Raw genomic sequence first — 18,523 nt, forward strand, 5'->3', positions numbered from 1 at the left:
ACATCCTCCTGGCAGCACCACGGGGGTTTGCGGATCTGCAAAGCCAGAGGCCTCCGGTGTGCACATCTGCCCCTGGCATGCGAACATCCCCCAACACACTGTCATCCTCCCACACCTGCAACAGTTGCAAACCAAAGCGTGTACAAGTTCCCCCCGCCTCTCCACCGCACTTCCATTAACCCAGCATGCCTAACACCCCTACAGGATGTGCACACATCCCCTCTGATGTGCTCACATCCTTTGGAGAGTGTCTGGGTGCTGAGGGTGGGTGCCTGTGAGATGACAGTGAGAGGGCAGAGTGGTGATGCTCTGTTCCCACGGAGGCCAGTGCAGCTACGAGATCACCTCTAGGGGGTTAATGCAGGTGCTGAGGCAGGATCAGGTGCAGACAGACACACCGGGTGGGCACAGGCGGCCCTCGCTGAGGTGCCTTCGGTCAGCGTTCAAGATCAAGAACCCAGAGGCTGAGAGGAATTCCGTCCTCTCAGTGAAACAGTGGGATAGTTGGGGCGACTGTAGAGGAGGAATGTGCACTTTGGGTGCCAGCACCCATGAGCGAAGGCTGCCCTGACTGAGCCTTGCTTGCTTGGGGCCTAGTGCACTTCTGCTGGGTAGCGGGTGACAGGACATGCTTTTCCGAATTAATGAGAGAAAACATTGATTCTCCTGCTGCCCACGAAGGTGGAAAGTGAAGTGGGGAGACATGTGGGGAGTGAGCGAGGTTCCCTGTCTGGGGGTTCCAAATCTGCTGTTGGTTTCTTTCACTGCTGACTAGAGATATACAGGATGTCCCCCCAAAATGTATACACACTTTGAATACCTACTAATTCCAATGGTTTTAAGCATAAGAAAGAAACAACGGAGCTGTTATCTGTTAGAAGTGTGGGCACAAACAGGCAGTTGGACATTCCCTGAGGGGTCTCAGATTGGAGAGGGTGAAGGCTAGACTGAGGGGCCCCTTTCCCCCCTACCCCAGTGCACGAATTTTGTGCACTGGGCTACTAGTATACATATATTTATATATCTCCACACGCTGATGGCATAGGCCCTGCTTGCACCCACTGATGGTACTGAGTGATTGGGGCCAGTGCCAGCAGTGGGTGCAAGCGGAGGTTGCTGCTGCTCGCACCTGCTGACAGCGCCAAGTGATCAGAACCTGCACTGGGTGCCGGCAGCAGGTGCGAGTGGGGTCAGCACTGGCAGCAGGTGCGAGCACCCGGCGGGACTGCGGAGTGCAGGATCAAAGAATTTTCAGTAACCACCAGAGGCTCACCTCAATGACAGTGACCGGTGCACCACCTTGGTCTGGTGTCCCCACTCACCTCCTCCAACATTCCACCACAGCCAATGCCTGCCATGTTCTGTGCGTGTCTCCTGGTTGTCAGTGTACGTCATAGCGACTGGTTGTTCGGTTGTTCCACTGTTCGGTCTATTTGCATATTAGGGTTTTATATATATAGATATATAATATTTTCTTCATCCATTTAGCCATTTATGGGCATTTAGGTTGTTTCCATATCTAAGGCATTGTGAGTAATGCTGCAGTGAGCATAGGGATGCATTTCAAATGAGTGTTTTGGATTTTTTTTGGATAAATACCCAGAAGTGGGATTGTTGGATTACATGGTATTGTTTTTAATTTTTTGAGGCACCTCCATACTGTTTTCCATAATAACTGTACCAGTTTACTTGCCTACCAAAGTGCAAGGGTTCCTTTTTCTCAACATCTTTGCCAACACTTATTTCTTGACTTTTTGATAATAGCCATTCTAAGAGGTGTGAAGTGGTATCTCATTGCTAATGTCCTATATGTAGAAAAATGATCCTATATGTAGAAAAATTTGAGTGGATCTTCACTCCAGAAAATTTGGTTACAGGTGGATAGAAAACTTTTATTTTTATTAAAAATATTTTTTTCATTTACACCTCTGGTGCTTAAGTTTTGAGAATTTTGTTATGCTTTTTTTAAAAATTAATCTTTATTGTTGAAATTATTACAGAGGTCCCTCTTTTTCCCCTCATAACTCCCCTCCACCCAGTTCCCACCCCACCCTAGGCCCTCACCATCCTATTGTCCGTGTCCATAGGTAATGCGTACATGCATATAAGATCTTTGTCTAATCTCTTCCTGCACCCCCATACCCCTTCCCTCTGAGAATTGTCAGTCTGCTCCATTTCCATGCCCCTGATTCTATTCCATTCACCAGTTTACTTTGTTCATCAGAATTTTTATTCATTTGATTTTTAGATTCAATTGTTGATAGATATGTATTTGTTGCCATTTTGTTGTTTATATATATATATATATATATATATATATATATATATATATATATATATATATATATATTTTACCTTTTTCTTCTTCTTCCTCTTCTTAAAGAATACCCTTCAGCATTTCATATAATACTGGTTTGGTGGTGATGAACTTCTTTAGCTTGTTCTTATCTGTGAAGCTCTCTATCTGACCTTCAATTCTAAATGAAAGCTTTGCTGGGTAGAGTAATCTTGGTTGTAGGTTCTTGCTATTCATCACTTTGAATATTTCTTGCCACTCTCTTCTGGCCTGCATACTAGTAGTTTCTGTTGAGAAATCAGCTGACAGTCGTATGGGCACTCTCTTGTAGGTAACTAACTGCTTTTCTCTTGCTGCTGTTAAGATTCTTTGTCTTTTGCCCTTGGCATTTTAATTATGATGTGTCTTGGTGTGGTCCTCTTTGGGTTCCTCTTGTTTGGGGTTCTCTTTGTTTGCTTTATTGGCATAATTTCAGTGGCTCCACTGTGACTATGGAAATGACATTCAAACACTTTATCCAAATATTTGCAGCACTGGAAAGCTAGCTCTAATGGGCTTTTCTATCTTCTAGCTCTAATGGGCTCTTCTGTTACTACATGGGCTTCCCCTAGTCCATTGGTTTGCTTACTGTCCGCTGAAGGCCAAGTCCCATGTGTGCAGTGGGAGGTTGTCACTAGGACAAGACCAGCTAATTCTGACTCAGACAAATCCACCACCTTGCCTTGAAGACAGTAGATGGAAACAGCAAGATTAATCCTAAAGGCAGCTCAAGGGACCTGCTCAAGGAACACTGACATAACTTAAGAAAAATGTTCTTAGTGTGTGGAGAGAAACATGTGGATAAAATCATCATGTTTCTGTCAACTGCAGTTGTCAAACTTTGGCTGGTGTTTTGAGTAGCACTCCTCTTACGTGGACTAGGGAGGAGAGAGGAAAATTTGCAGAGTTCTTTGGGAGATCCTGAAGACAAGCCAGGTACTTCCAGTACATAGGTGCACATTAAATATTTATTGAGTGATTTTCTGATTGGAGAGCAAAAATTTGTCTAATGAATAACAGGTTGCCTGAATGGTTTTCTGGCCTCTTATTACAATGTTTTAGAAGGAAGCACAAGAGTATGCCCTTTATATAGAATATTAGAATTGTTTTTATTCAGGCTGTCTTTAGGATCAACTCTAACTTTATGACATCTTCACAGACCTTTTTTCCAAATAAGGTCCCATTCACAGGTGCCTGGTGGTCATATCTTGTGCGGGACCACCATTCAAACACTACACAGTGCACTCATTTATTGACTTACTTTCCCCAAATTCTCTTAAGCACTAATATACAGAAGAATTGTGGGAAATATGAAGACGAATTGTACAGGTATCCTGCCTCAGGGGATACAGCCTACAAAGAGAGTCAAAGCATACTCTTTTACAACTGGATAGAAAATGGTGAGTGCCACAAGAAAAGCACAGAGAAATACAATAAGATGGGACTTTAGAGAAGTGAGGAGATACACCAACTCAGGTGGGGGAACAATGAGGAGAGGGGGGATACCTCAAGACAGACCCATCAACTGAACTGGATCTCGAGAGATAGGAAGACATTGAACATGTAGGGATGGGCATTAGAGGCAGAAAAACTAGCATCTTGGGGAGGCCCAGAGGTGGTAAACAATGGGTGTAGACAGGCAGTGCTAAGAAATTCAGATTGAAAAAAAAAAAAAAAAAGAAATTCAGATTGCCTGGAGCACAGGTGAGTGAAAAGTAGGAATAAGAGGTAAAGGTGGAGAGGTTGTCTGGGTGGTCTTAAATGGGTTATGGCCAGTGAAGATTACACAGGGTTTTGAACATGAGTGTGATGGAATAAAACCTTTGATTTGTGAAGATAACATTTCTATATTTCATAAATAATAATTATTTTAAGCTAAAGACATTTAAGATTCAATAGATACAGGAAAAGGACTTCTTGGGTTTTTTCTTATCAGACTACAAGCCAAAACTTCAGAGAAACGAGGACCACCACAAATTCCTTCTTTGGTGTGGGTCTGTTCCCAGGAGTGAGACCAAGGGTAAACCAACTTCCTGTAAATCCCGTCTCTGAAGGAGTTTTATGGCCCTGAGGAAGATGGAAAGACCATTCAAACATTATCAAAAACTTTATCTCCTGTTTGTCCTTCTGAAAGCCCATTTGTATTTCCTAAATAAACCTATTTGTTCTTCCCATAGTAGCATTTTTCTTTTCCTTTTTTCATGCTAAGTTAGGTATTTCAGCCCTCAATTCTAACCAGTCCGTTGAGTGACTCATCACTGAGCACTCCCACCTGTATGTGCACTGGATGTGTAAATAACATCATACCTCTCTTGCTAATATGTCTTTTGTCAGTTTAATTTAATTTAATATAAGAGAGTAGAGGAAAAGTTACTTTTACCTAAAAGTTTATAATATAGGTTGTATATGTGAATTAAAATGGAGAGACAGACTTAAGATGGGGAGATTTGACCCAGGCATGATTAGTAGGAAAGAAAGTAGAGATGAGTAATGTACTTTGGAGAGATTGCAGAAGCAGAATCATAATAATTTCATTAAAAAATGAGAGAGGGGACAGTCAACCAGTCAGTAATGACTAAGGTTCTGAGCCTGGATGACTGGGCCTGTGATGGTGCCATTCACAGAAATAGGAAATGCATTAGAGATAAAGGTTGTAAGAACATAGAATAGTTAATGGATCCTATTTGAAGCCTAGCAGAGCGGTTAGAGCTGGAGATGTGAATTTTGAGATTAATTGTATTGAGTGAGCCTTAAGATAGGAGGTGGAAGGAGAGAACCAAGGGAAGTGAAAGCAAGGAGGGGAGGGGGCATTGGAAGTGATTTGGGGGCAGGAAGGAAAAGGGGCTTGCCAACGAGGTAATCAAAGATGATGGGGATGGAAGAAGATGCTGTGTCAGAGTGTCCAAGGGGCTGAGATAAAAGAGAGGCTCTTTCCTGGTATAAAAAGCTGTAGAAAGGTTGATGAGGGCCTAGAACATTCCACAAGGACTGGCAAGAAGGTAATCCTTCAAGAAAGCAGTGTCAGGAGAGAGAGGTTGGAGAGTAGAGGCAACCGTGATTACCAGCCCTTCAAGGAATCTTGTGGTGAAGGGAAAGAGGAACAAAATACCAATGACGTAAGTGTTATCTGAGTTTCTTCTCCACTTTGGGATTTTTATTGATTCCTCAAATTTAAAATATCAACTCAATTCCAGCTATATCTTGATGATAGCCATGACAGAACCAAGTTTTTGCAGGGGCAGTAGAGAAACTATTAAGAGGCATCTCTCTTTCTTTTATTCCATGTTTACATTTCCACCTCTTTGTCATTAAGTCATAACATTTTATCAAAAATATACAAACAGCACAGATACTTAAAAATGTATAGCTAGTAATGTAATTTAACAAGATTGACTGCTACAGTTAGCATGCATGGGTCTCTTGAGTGATGCTTAAAGAGAGACTTATCAGTCATCAATTCATCAATAATGGTATAAGGGACTGCTTTTTTTCTCTTAGAAGAATTATATACTTCATTTCTTTACTTGTTATAATAAATGTGAGGATGGCAATGAGTGACTGCCACTGTACTGAAATCAACTAAGAATGGATGTATGGAAAGGTTTTATTGGCAGAAGTACCATGATTCTATTTTTGTTGGACTATAAATTTAATATCTATGTTGAAAAGGTCACCAGAGTAAGCGTTCTATTAAAACCTTCCATATCAGTGATATGAGCTCTTCCCACTTTCCATTTTCCTCTTTCCTGTGTATTTCATGGCTAATCAGAATGATAGATTTGTAAATCTCAAGTTACAAGCTATGTTTATTGTGAAGGATTCCCATAAAAACTTATTCAGGGCTTTCCCCCCTACCACTCACACACTTCCACAGGCGTACATAGAATAAAATGGGTTAGTGACTACTTGTCTGCACCTGAATGAAATCCATTACTACACCAGGCAACGTGCTGTTTTAGTCTTGAGACATTTGTTCTCACTTTGCTCCTTGAGTCATCAAGTATTTCATTGATCAGCAGTTGGTGCACAAGTGAAGAGCCATCATTTAGAGCAGAATTAAGTTTTCACATATTTCCCAGTGCGAAGAACCATCTTTCAAGTAAATAACTATGGTTAGTCATGACCTAACTTCAAGAATAGCTGTGGAAGATCAGAGAAACCAAAGGTGGTGTCATTAGTGAAGTTGAGTTGGTTTCTGCTACAGATGCAAAGTCAGTGGGGAGCTGAAAGGCCTCAGCTTTTGTTGTTGAGTGTTTCTTTTCTTTCCCAAGTTGAAAAGGAACCCAAGGAGTGTCACTTGAACCAGTTCCAGAGAGAAGGCAAATTCCTCCGTGTGTCTGAAGATGGGATTCAGGATATCAGCGTCTCCATCCCCGGGTTAATGAAAGAAAAGTTTCTGAACATGTTCTGGTCCATACTGTTGATCAGTGCTCTGTCCGCGAATGACAGCCGGGGTTTCTCATTTAAGAATTCCTTGTCAAAATTGCTGCAGTCATATGGTGATTTCTTGATCAGAGTTTGGCAGGGGGGGAGAAGGGGGAGGGCGGGGGAGAGAAGAAGGGAAGAAAATCAGCCACTAAATCAATTATCTCTACTTTTGATAATCTTAGAAAGCTGAATTATAATCTGTGTATGACAGTGTTGATGTTTGCAGATAAACTAAACTGAAATAATACAGATGATCATATGTGGTTTTTGTTGAACATCTCTAATATCCTGACTCATCAATTTAGCAATAGTATAATTAAATTCATATAAAGGAATTCCATAGTAAACATTCAAATAGGATCTAATGTTTCTAGCTAATAGTTTACATGAAGCAGAATTGGCCACCTTTGAAAAAAAGGGTGAACCCAAATTTGACCTCTGTCCTTGTAGTCTATAGGGAACAGTGGGTAGGGGTGGGGGCTGGGGGTTGGTGAAAGGTGGGAGAAGGAAGGAGTTTTGAGATTCTCTATTCCGGTTCTTTTATCAACATCCTTCACTGCTATTGGTTCTCCCACCTATGTTAATTTTATTATTAAACATCTTGGACTGTTTTCCAAGACAACCCAGATTGGGACAGGTTCTCCTCAAGCCACCTGGTCCATTTGGTGCCCATGAAAAAGATAGAGAATGTAATAACAAACACTTATTCATGAATTCTATTCAGTATGGTGTATAATTCAGCTTTCTAAGATTATCAAAAGTCACCCTTATATAGGAGCATAACTGAGAGCCAGGCCCCTCCCACCCTCAAGGGGACAGGCAGGCAGCTTGGGAGTAGAAGGAGAATGGCTGGAACAGGTGGTCCCATCCCCTGGTGTCTCCTTACCACTTTAGGCCTGAACGGTGGGTCAATCTCCTTTCTTTCAAGCTCTTCCCAATTGATCTCCCGAAACAAAGGGTGCTGGCGGATGTCTCCCCTCACTCCCAGCCTCTTTTCAGGTTCCCTCACAAAAAGCTGCAAAGGAGAAAAAAGGGAGCAGTTACTTCTTGAGGGATGAGCCAAGTAGCTTCAGATGGAGGTAGCATTTCTTAGTGTATGAGTCACACAAATTTGACTCTACAAAGATAAACGCCTGGCTTTTTGCCACTTGCTTTTCTAACCTTACTAGAGGCCTGATGCATGAAATTCATGCAAGAGTAGGCCTTCGAAGCCCTGGCTGCCTCACCCACTGGTTGTTTCAGAAGGTCATTCCGGAAGGTCGGTCCACCCCGGTCTAATTAGCTCTTTATTATATAAGATTTTTTTTTTTTTTTTTTTTTTTTACTTACTGTTATCAACTGTTGACATGAGTAAACTGGTGGCAACACTTTCACTCGAACAAGCCTTCTGAATATTTTAGAGTATGAGATTTTGGTTTCTTACTCCCTAGAAATGCTATTTTTTGAGTTGTATAGACCTGGTTTAAAACAGCTTTATCCTATGTTATTTATAGGACTTCTGGCAAGTTACAGGTGAGTTAGTTTCCTTACTTGTAAAGTGAATTAAGTGTTCTACTCCCAGGGCCATTCTGAGGGTTAAATAAAATAACAGCACCCACACCGACATACAACACACACACACACACACACACACACACACACACACACACACGTGTGTGTGTGTGTGTGTGCACTGATTTTGGTCTGTAAAACCCAACAACATAGAGTAAGTGATAATTTCATTTGATTCCTTGTAAGGTTGTCCTCTGGGGATTACAGCCTTGCTATGCAGCTATCATGTAAATTAGTCCCTGACAGGTGGCTTTGGAGAAGGCAAATGATTATCGAGACTCACTCTTGAATCCTGCAAGTTTGCTGGGTGAGTAATCATTAAATCATCTTTTGTCATCTCTGACCTGTTACATAGACATTTTCCTCTTCTGTCCCCTCTCTTGTTACTTTCCTCTCTGAGGTCAAAATGAACATTGGCCAGGACAGGAAAGAAACCTGCAAACTCTTAAAACTTAAGCAAAACATGTCAAGGGCATTAAGGAATCTGAGAGTCCAGACTTGAAACTAGAAAAGTCACATGTTTTCTTAGTCTCTGGAATAGTCATCACTCTCTTTTACATCAACTAGATGTTTATTTATAAAGTAACTGCTAGTTGGAGGGTGTCATAAAGAGGCTGTGGGTTTTAAACAGAACCATGATGGAATGCAGTATTTTCCATGAGATTCTGGCAGAACTTGACCTCCACTCATACTGAATTGCAGAGATCTATTGTTTTTAGCAATTACAAGAATAGCCAGTCCATATGTTAAAGCACAGCTTTACTTGTGTTATCTTACTACTTGAAAAGCTTCACAGGCTTTACTCTACCAAAAAATAAAATAAAATAAAAAAATAACATACTATAACAAAGTGAAAATTTCTTCTTCATCTTCTTCTTCTTCTTCTTCTTCTTCTTCTTCTTCTTCTTCTTCTTCTTCTTCTTCTTCTTCTCTCTCTCTCTCTCTCTCTCTCTCTCTCTCTCTCTCTCTCTCTCTCTCTCTCATGAGGAGAGTCTTTTTAGTAATCTAAGTGAAATGCCATGCAATCACCCCTGTGCATGCAGGTGGTCAGTCCTGGGCATGGTTCTAGCTTCCTTTTCTCTTGACATATGATGGCCGCTGAGGCCTCTCAGTGGAAACTTGAGTTCCAAAGCATCTCACTAGAAAGCCACTACATAGTGGAAATAACATGAAACTGTCATCTAAGAAGCTTACTACCCACAAGGCCTTGGGCAAGTTTTCTGAGTCTTAGTTTCCTGACTTGTAAAATGGAGGGTGAAGCAAGTCAATCTATACTCCTGTGAGTGCTAATGTCCTCTGAGCCCCCTGGGCAGGCATTCCAGGCTCTCTGTAGTCAAATGACAACAATGTCCTTCAGTTTCCATTATAACGCATGCTGGTGTTCAGACATGTCTACTTATGGATATGCCACCTGCCTTTCCTACTTCTGTCTCTTGCTAATGACATTACCATCTTGCAAGAAGACACCTCTTCCCACATTCTGTTCCAATTTCCCTTTCCTCATCTTTAAATCCTGACCCACCTTTCAGGGTTCAGCTTATACCACCTCTTCTTTGTGAAGCTTTCATTGATCACCTCTACTTAGAGTGAGTTCTCCCTCCTTTTCAAGTCATATCCATTGTCACATGGTTAGAGTCAGGCATTGTGCTAGATTCCTTAGCTATATTATCCTGACCTTAAAAACAGATGTTAAAAGCAGATATTGTTATGTGAGAAAACTCAAGATCACAAGTCCAGCCAGTGATAGAGCCTAAATTATCAACAGCCCATTCCTACTTCGGGTATTGGATAGTCTTCCTGTGTACTCCACAGAATGTCTTCCTTCCATTAGAGAATTAGCTACACACACACACACACACACACACACACACACACACACACACGCCTATCTTTCCTACTAGAGTGTAAGCTCTGGAGGGCAGACACCATTTATGTTTCTATTTCTTACAGAATCAAACACAGTGCCATGCACAAAGTATATGGTCAGTAAATGCTTGTTGAATAAGTGAGTAAGCTGTCTTTCTACTTTATTTATTTGCAAATTGTGTCTTCAGTCCTCTTCTGTTAGACCAGTGATTGCGAATCTTTTGAGCTCAGCATGTCAGCGTTTTGAAAAACCCTAACTTAACTCTGGTGCCATGTCACATACAGAAATTTTTTGATATTTGAAACCATAGTAAAACAAAGACTTACATTTTTGATATTTATTTTATATATTTAAATGCCATTTAACAAAGAAAAATCAACCAAAAAAATGAGTTCGCGTGTCACCTCTGACACGCATGTCATAGGTTCGCCATCACTGTGTTAGACTCTTGTTTTCAACATGTAGGACAGCTTATAGAAAAGGCACAAAGTTCACAGTAAGACATATTTTTCTGTAGATTAAAATACCAGTGTGAGTCACCAGATGGAAAAGCAGGTTGATTTTTTAAAAGCAGAGGGAATAAGTGACTTGGCTTTATATATCTTCCCTTGAAATGATCACAATAAATTATTGACCTCCACTTCTTAAGGACATTTTGATGAAACAAGATTAGAGAGATGATGCAAGTGCCTCAAGAAAAGGGCGAACACTAGCTCATGTTGTTATAATTAAATGCTTCAGCGAATTAAGTTAGAAGTAACTGCCAGAGGCCAAGTGTGTACCATACTAGGTTTTCCATTAGATTTTTCTAGTAACATGTGGCATTTGTAGCAAGAGGATCATGAGCCTGTTATATGTACCTGTGTAATTAAAAAAATTTTTAAAGATAAAATGTATAATGAGAATATAATATGATCTTGTTTCAAGACTCAAAATTCTGCCCAGCTGGTGTGACTCAGTGGTTAAGTGTTGACCTATGAACCAAGAGGCCAAGGTAGGGAGCGTGCAAGAGGCAGCTAATCAATGCTTCTCTTTCATCATTGATGTTTCTATCTCTCTCTCCCTCTTCCTGCCTCTCTGAAATCAATAAAATATTTTTTAAAAAATGTAAAAAAAGAGTCAAAATTCTTTCTAGTTTTGCACACAAGAGTAAATTACTATCTTTTCTGTCGGGCAATAAGTCACCTCCTCTTCCTCCCAGGTCCTGAAGATGACTGTGTCTGTGGCAAGGAATTTGCATTGAGGGAATAAATGTTCATGTAGTAATACTTGCTTTTGTTCACAAAATCTGTCAAAAGGGTGGTTTACATTGATAGAAAATAGCACACCGTTTACATAAGTGGCCAGGATGTAGCGAGAGTTTGTTTAAATTCAGCTATTTAGGCGAAAAAGCAGTGCTGGGCTGCCAAGGATGGCCCACCCCGTGCTTAGCACCTGTCACTGGACTCTTCCCTTCCTCTTTGTCCACTCCTCTGATATATCTTTTACAAAAGAGAGAGGCATTCTGTTTGAGATAATTAGTTTTCCATTATTTTCCAAACAAATGGACTGGACATCCTGGATGAATAAATGGGGAAGAAAGAGGCATGTCTTTGGCAATGGTCCACTGTGCTGCAGCATCCCAGCTGCAGTTCTTAATGGAGTGCAGCCTCCCTCCTTGTGCAGTTGCTCCCCGTGTTACACACCCCCATGCGCTATGAGGGCTAAAGGGGATAGAGTCTGGTGCTGACACTGCCGCTGTGACAGATGCCACTAGATGCTTCTTTGTTCAGCTTTTCCAGAAGACCTACTGCTCCTGGGTTTCACAACATTAGGCATAACTCCCTAGAGGAAGTTTCTCAGAAATATTACCTTTGGTTTTTGCAAAAGTCAGACCAATTGTTAAAAGATGGAGCAAGGGCATGGGATTTTCATTAACTCCTGTGGGAAAGAATAAGCCCAAACTCTAACACATGGATTTAAATACTCTTGCAACAACAGTCCTTTTTCTTCCCTTCTTTATCCTTGTCTTGGTTTCTGCTTTATTAAACCACATTTACTTTTTACTCTAGCTGCAAATCTTTTCCTTGCTACTGAAACTCTGCAGATTTTTTTTTTTGTATTTTCTGGCATTTAGCCTTAGATTTTGATTTTAAACTTTTTATTTTGAAATAATTACAGTATCTTAGTATGGTTGGACTACTATAACAAAATGCCATAAACTGTGTGGCTTAAACAACAGACATTTATTTCTCACTAGAGGCCTGGTGCACAATATTTATACATTCAGGGAGGTCCCTTAGCTCGGCCTGCACTTTCTCACAGTCTGGGAGCCTTTGGGGGATGTCCAACTGATGGCTTAGGCCTAAGCAGGCAGTCGGACATCCTTAGTGCTGCCACGGAGGTGGGAGAGGCTCCCACCATCACCGCTGAGCTCTCCAGCTGTGAGCCCGGCTTCTGGCTGAACGGTGCTTCCCCTTTGGGAGCGCACTGACCACCAGGGGGAAGCTCCTGCATTGAGAGTCTGCCCCCTGGTGGTCAGTGCATGTCATAGTGACCAGTTGTTCCACCGTTCGGTTGCTTTGCATATTAGCCTTTTATTATATAGGATAATTCTGGATTGTGGAAGTTCAAGATCAAGGTGTCAGCATAGTCAGTTTCTGATAAGGGCTCTCTTCCTGACTTATAGAAGGCCACCTTCTTGCTGTGTGATAACATGACCTTTCTTTGGTGCATGCACTTGAGAGGTGAAGATCTCCTTTCCTCCTTTTATAAGGGCATTAATGCCATCATGGAGGTCCCACCCCCATAATACAATCTATACCTAATTACCTACCTCTTATAACCATAATACTGGGGGATTAGGGCTTAAACTTATGAATTGTGGGGGTCACATTAAGTATATATATATATATATATATATATATATATATATATATATGTACTAGGGGCCCGGTGCACGAAATTCGTGCACTGGGTGTGTGTGTGGGGGGGAGTGTCCCTCAGCCCAGCCTGCCCCCTCTCACATACTGGGAGCCCTCAGGCGTTGACCCCCATCACCCTCCAATCGCAGGATTGGCCCCTTGCCCAGGCCTGACGCCTCTGGCCTAGGCGTCTGGCCCAGGCAGCGGGGACCCGCAGTGGCAGTGGCCCCGCGATCATGGGCTCCGCTTTAGGCCCAGGCAAGGGGCCCCTAGCTCCTGGAACTGCCAGCTTCGACTGTGCCCAGCTCCCATCGCTGGCTCCACCCCTACTTCCTGCTATCACTGGCCAGGGCGGCAAAGGCGCCTGATTCTCCTATCATGGCTGGGGGGCAGGGCAAAGGCGGCCCCAGGGCCGCCTTTGCCCTGCCCCCCAGCTCTTAGCTCCCCCCTGGGTTTCTGATCACTGTCAGTGGCAGGGGGCTTCTTCCTGCTTTCCCTTTCGCCTCCCTGCATTGTGCCTACATATGCAAATTAACTGCCATCTTGTTGACAGTTAACTGTCAATCTTAGTTGGCAGTTAACTGCCAATCTTAGTTGGCAGTTAATTTGCATATAGCCCTGATTAGCCAATGAAAAGGGTATCATCGTACGCCAATTACCATTTTTCTCTTTTATTAGTGTTGATATATTCACAGGGTGTTAAAATATAGTTAAAAAAAGATGTTCTGTGGACTCTTCACCTAGTTTCCCCTAATGTTTGCATCTTACATGATTATAGCACAATATCAAGACTAGGAAACACACATTGATGCAATATGGTATAGTGTGTCTAGTTCTATGTCATTTTATCACAAGTGTAGATCTGGGTAACCACCACAGTGAACAAGATACCGAACTGTCCCATCAACACAAGCCTCTCCCTTGGGATATCCCTTTATAGTCAATCCCCTGCCTCCACTATCCCCAACACTAATCTGATTTCCATTTTTATAATGTTGCCCTTTCAAGGATGTTACATACATGGACTGATATAGTATGCAAGCTTTTGAGATTGGCTTTTTTTCAGTCAGTTTAATGCCCTTGAAATCCATCCAAGTTGTTTTATATATCAACAGTAGTTCATTCTTTTTTAAAAAATATTTTTTTATTGATTTCAGAGAAGAAGGGAGAGGGAGAGATAGAAACATCAGTGATGAGAGAGCATCAATGATTGGCTGCCTCCTGTATGTCCCCCACTGGTATCGAGCCAGGTTAAGTCCTTCAAAAAGCCCAATGTAAAATAAATGTGGCGACTGTAATAACATTTGAACTTGTCTTTATGTAAAGAAAATTGCTTGCATTATAATCTTGCTCTTATTTTTACCATCTTTTAAAAAAATTGGTTGATTTTGAAATCAGTTTTCATTTTATATGTGTTTTGTTCAGTCGTTAAAAGTGAATTTAATTGCTTGTTTGAGGAGCTTTCTAAGTTTACTACTGTTTGGATCACAGTCAGAAACAGTGAAAGCTGAGTTGCACTGGCTCAGACTTTTACACACCACCAGCCTTGGAAGGTGCTGGGGGTGAGGAGTATGTTACTGGGCTTTGTCAGCACTTCAGATTCCACATCTTGATTCCTCAAGGAGAACTCAGGAGTGGCCTCAACATTTCTAATACCTTAGGCAAGCTGTCAGTTGTGTGAGAGAGGTAGGAGTGTTGCCCTTTAAATTTAATTCCCATGGTTCTTCATGAGGAAAAAGGTAGACTAGTGAAAAGAGATGGGTCTGGTAATCTTTTTCTAAGTTTACATTTAAAATTCACTGATAACTTCTATGTTGAAAGATCTTGTCCTATTTCCCTTTTCAATATAGGAAGAACAAGGCTAAAATTATTTCCTTAAATTATTTTTTTTAAAAAAATATATTTTTATTGATTTCAAAGAGGAAGGGAGAAGGAGAGGGAGATAGAAACATCAATGATGAGAGAGAAGCTTACTGGGGGTTGAGCCCGCAACCCGGCATGTGCCCTTGACTGGAATTGAACCCAAGACCCTTCAGTCCGCAGTCTGACACTCTATCCACTGGGCCAAACCAGCTAGGGCTTAAATAATTGTTTTAAAGTTATCTAAGATCTGAGATGCCAGAAATCAAAACACTGTTTTGTTCAAAGCACCTGTATTCTTGGTCCACTTCTTTTAGGTTTGTTAGCCTTATACTGGAAGGTCTTTCTGATCTAGATAGTTCTGAATAGCTCAGTAAATGTAGGTGGTTATTAGTATTACACACAATTAGCATGTTGTATTGCCATGGTGTAGTTTTTACAACTTATTAGTCATAAACAGTAGATAGTATCTTGCATCCTCAATAAAGGTAAACTGGGACTCTGTGAAAATCTTTAATGATGGCTTTCAGGGGCTTCCTCTGTCTGTGCACTGGTTTGCCCTGGGAGCTCTTGGCTTATGGCCAGTGATTTTCTAAGTTTACATCTGTAGCACTGTACACTGATTCTTTTTTTAAAGTAGTTGTGTGTTTTTAAAAAATATTTTTTTTATTGATTTTAGAGAGGAAGGAAGAGGGAGAGAGAGATAGAAACATCAATGATGAGAGAGAATTATTGATTGGCATGCCCCACACTGGGGACCCAGCCCACAACCTGGGCATATGCCTTGACCAGGAATCCAACTGTGACCTCCCGGTTCATAGGTCGACTCTCAACCACTGAGCTGTGCTGGCCGGGCTGTACACTGATTCTTAATTGATCCTGGGCTATCATGGATGGGGGTCTGATTCCTGTGTTGATGGTGAATTCTGGAGATTGCTGCTAAGATGGTGACAGCCTGCACTCCTAAAGTTTTAGGTTGAAAAATGCATTCATATTTCAGTGGACACAGGTAAGGGGTATGGCAGGGAGCTGGTCTGCCTGAGAGCTGCTAGACAGGCTCCAGCAGTGAGAGTCCCAGGGAGATGGAGTGCTGCTGAAATAGGGTTTGGTACAGGAGCTGGGCTGTGGAATGCATTGAATAGCCTGCATTTCAAGAGCTTCAGCCAGAAATGTCCCCAGTGGTAGGAATTTCCAAAAACCCACTAGAACGCATCACCGAAGTCTTGGCTTTAACAACCTACCAAACTGGAAGAGCATCAAGGCCCCCAGCCATATAAGAATAGTTCTTTCTCCTCATTATCCCTCAATTTTCTCCCTGCTTTTAACCTGGTATGGTCTGAAATAGAAACTCCAGAGCTGGAGAGGAAGAGAACAAAGACACACAAGTATGACCACTCTCCCTTCTCCAAAGCTGAGTGCTGCCAGTCAGGAACTTGGGCAGAGGAGAGGGAGCAGAAGTCTTTGCTTTGGGGTTAATAGTGATGTGAGGACTTGTGTCTTAGACTGAACAGTTTTAATTTCTCAGTTGAGGTGGTGTTTTATATATTTTCCCTAAGAAAAGTTATGCATCCTGTCCAAGTTTTCCACCAGGAGTGGGGGAAGATGGGCTGTACTGAATAGATTTAATAGGGACTATGGGCGGGGGGCAGTTGCGTTTAAGCCACAAATTATACTTGTTCAATGGATTAATCACATGTCCAAGTGAGGGCAACCAAGAGTCATGGAACTGGCTCCTGGTCATTTCTTTTTGTAAATTATGCACATAGGGTTTATCGCTGTCTAATGTTCATCACATTGGTGCCTCAGTTAAGACAGAGATGGTGAGCATTCCATTTAAATTCAGCTCAAGACAATTATTGTTTACTCTACCAGGTATAAATCCGAGCTTAGAAGTGAATGGGAATACTGACCAGAAAACCCAATACTAACCTTGACTTCATTTCTTACCTTCACTAAAAGATCCTTAGCCTCCCTCTCCAGCCATCGGGGGTAAAAGGGGTTGTCCATGCGGATGGAGTGGAAGAGCTCTTCTTCATCTTGCCCGTGGAAAGGTGACTGACCAATTAGCATTTCATAGAGGAGGACGCCAAAGGACCACCAGTCAACAGAATGGTTGTATTTCTGACCCAGCAAGATCTGTGTAGCCAAAAATGTAATGAATAAAAGTGAGGTTGATGAGTGAACACCTTATATGGCTTTTTCAAGGCCAATCAGTAAATCATTGATGGTGATGACAGTAGTATGTGGTATAAACAAAGATCACACTGAGAACTGTATATTTTGGGAAGGTAATGATTGAATACAAATGAGTAGGCAATCTAAAACTGAGCAAACATTTTTTGAGTTTCAATTTCTACTTTTCCTCTGGCCTTAAGTGAAATAACTAAACTGTGTACGTCGTTAGCCTTCATTTCCATCTGTGATGTGAGGGCAGTAGTCTCAGACCTAAGAAAGCTGGTATCTATCCCAGCTCTCCAGTGCCTCTGAGGTGAATATCTAAACCAACCCTATGTGTTCTACTGTCCTGCGTCTTTGCATAAAGTTTCTGTAGGTGACCAAGTATCCAGAGAGGTTATCTGAACAAGTCCATTCCTTAAATCTGAACTAGTCATGGTTTACAACTAAGAGAGTAAAATTTTGTGACTATGCCAAGAGACAGACTAGGATACCAACTTGTTCAAATATAGATATTGGATGTAAGCGCCATGTACACCTTGATATTGGTGCTTTGAGTATAACTGGTCTGGACTATTATTAAAGGTAGTGGATTTAAAGTCTGGAATCCTACCTAATTTTAAAAGATTTCTACCTGTTCACCAATCCACTTTCTTGCAGAAAAGTCTTTGTACTCAGGCCTTTCAGCAACTTACTTTTTAATGTTGGAACATAGAGAGTGCACATGTTACTCTACTCAGTGCTTTTCAGCCCAACAAATCATGATGTAACCTTCTCTAAAATAGTACATAGGGCCCATCAGTGGGTGAATGGATAAATACAGTGTAGTCTATACATACAGTAGAATATTATTCAACCTTACAAAGGAAAGAAATCCTGACACATGATACAACATGGGTGAACCTTGAGGACATTGTGCTAAGTGAAATAAGCCAGTAACAAAAGGACAAATATTGTACCATTCCACTTACATGAGGTACTAAGAGTACTCAACTTCATAGAGACAGAAAATGGAACGATGGTTCCTAGGGGCTGGGGGAAATGGGGAGTTGCTGTTTAATGGGGATAGAGTTTCAGTTGTGCAAGATGAAAAAGTTCTGGAGATTAGTTGCACAACAATGTAAATGTACTTAACACTACTGATTGTACTCTTAAAAATGGTTAAGCTGGTATACTTTATGGTACGTATATTTTACCACAATTAAAGTCAGTACATAGCACTGGCCGGTGTGGCTCAGTTGGTTGGGCATTGTCCCATGCACGGTGTGTGTGTGTGTGTGTGTGTGTGTGTGTGTGTGTGGTGTGCTGGTTCAATTCCCCATCATGCCCGAGTTGCGGGATCAATCCCTGGTAGGGGGTGTGCAGGAGGCAGCCAATCAATGTCACATTGATGTCTCTCTCTCT

The 18,523-nt window shown here is 41.7% G+C and overlaps 1 protein-coding gene across 2 annotated transcripts in view; it reads right to left on the bottom strand.

The window, feature by feature from the left end:
* Positions 1–2,349: 2,349 nt before the first annotated feature.
* The window catches only part of PRKCQ (protein kinase C theta), a 146,743-nt gene continuing 130,569 nt past the window's right edge, over positions 2,350–18,523 (bottom strand). For both annotated transcript variants that reach the window (XM_059663698.1, XM_059663687.1), the window contains exons 16-18: positions 16,892–17,080; positions 7,650–7,778; positions 2,350–6,841 (exon numbers count right to left, since the gene is read on the bottom strand). In XM_059663698.1, coding sequence (XP_059519681.1) covers positions 6,686–6,841; positions 7,650–7,778; positions 16,892–17,080 — 474 coding nt within the window. In that variant the 3' untranslated portion in view covers positions 2,350–6,685. The remainder of the gene's footprint in view (positions 6,842–7,649; positions 7,779–16,891; positions 17,081–18,523) is intronic.

The sequence above is a fragment of the Myotis daubentonii genome, chromosome 1, assembly GCF_963259705.1.
Source record: "Myotis daubentonii chromosome 1, mMyoDau2.1, whole genome shotgun sequence".
NCBI classification, from domain to species: Eukaryota; Metazoa; Chordata; class Mammalia; order Chiroptera; family Vespertilionidae; genus Myotis; species Myotis daubentonii.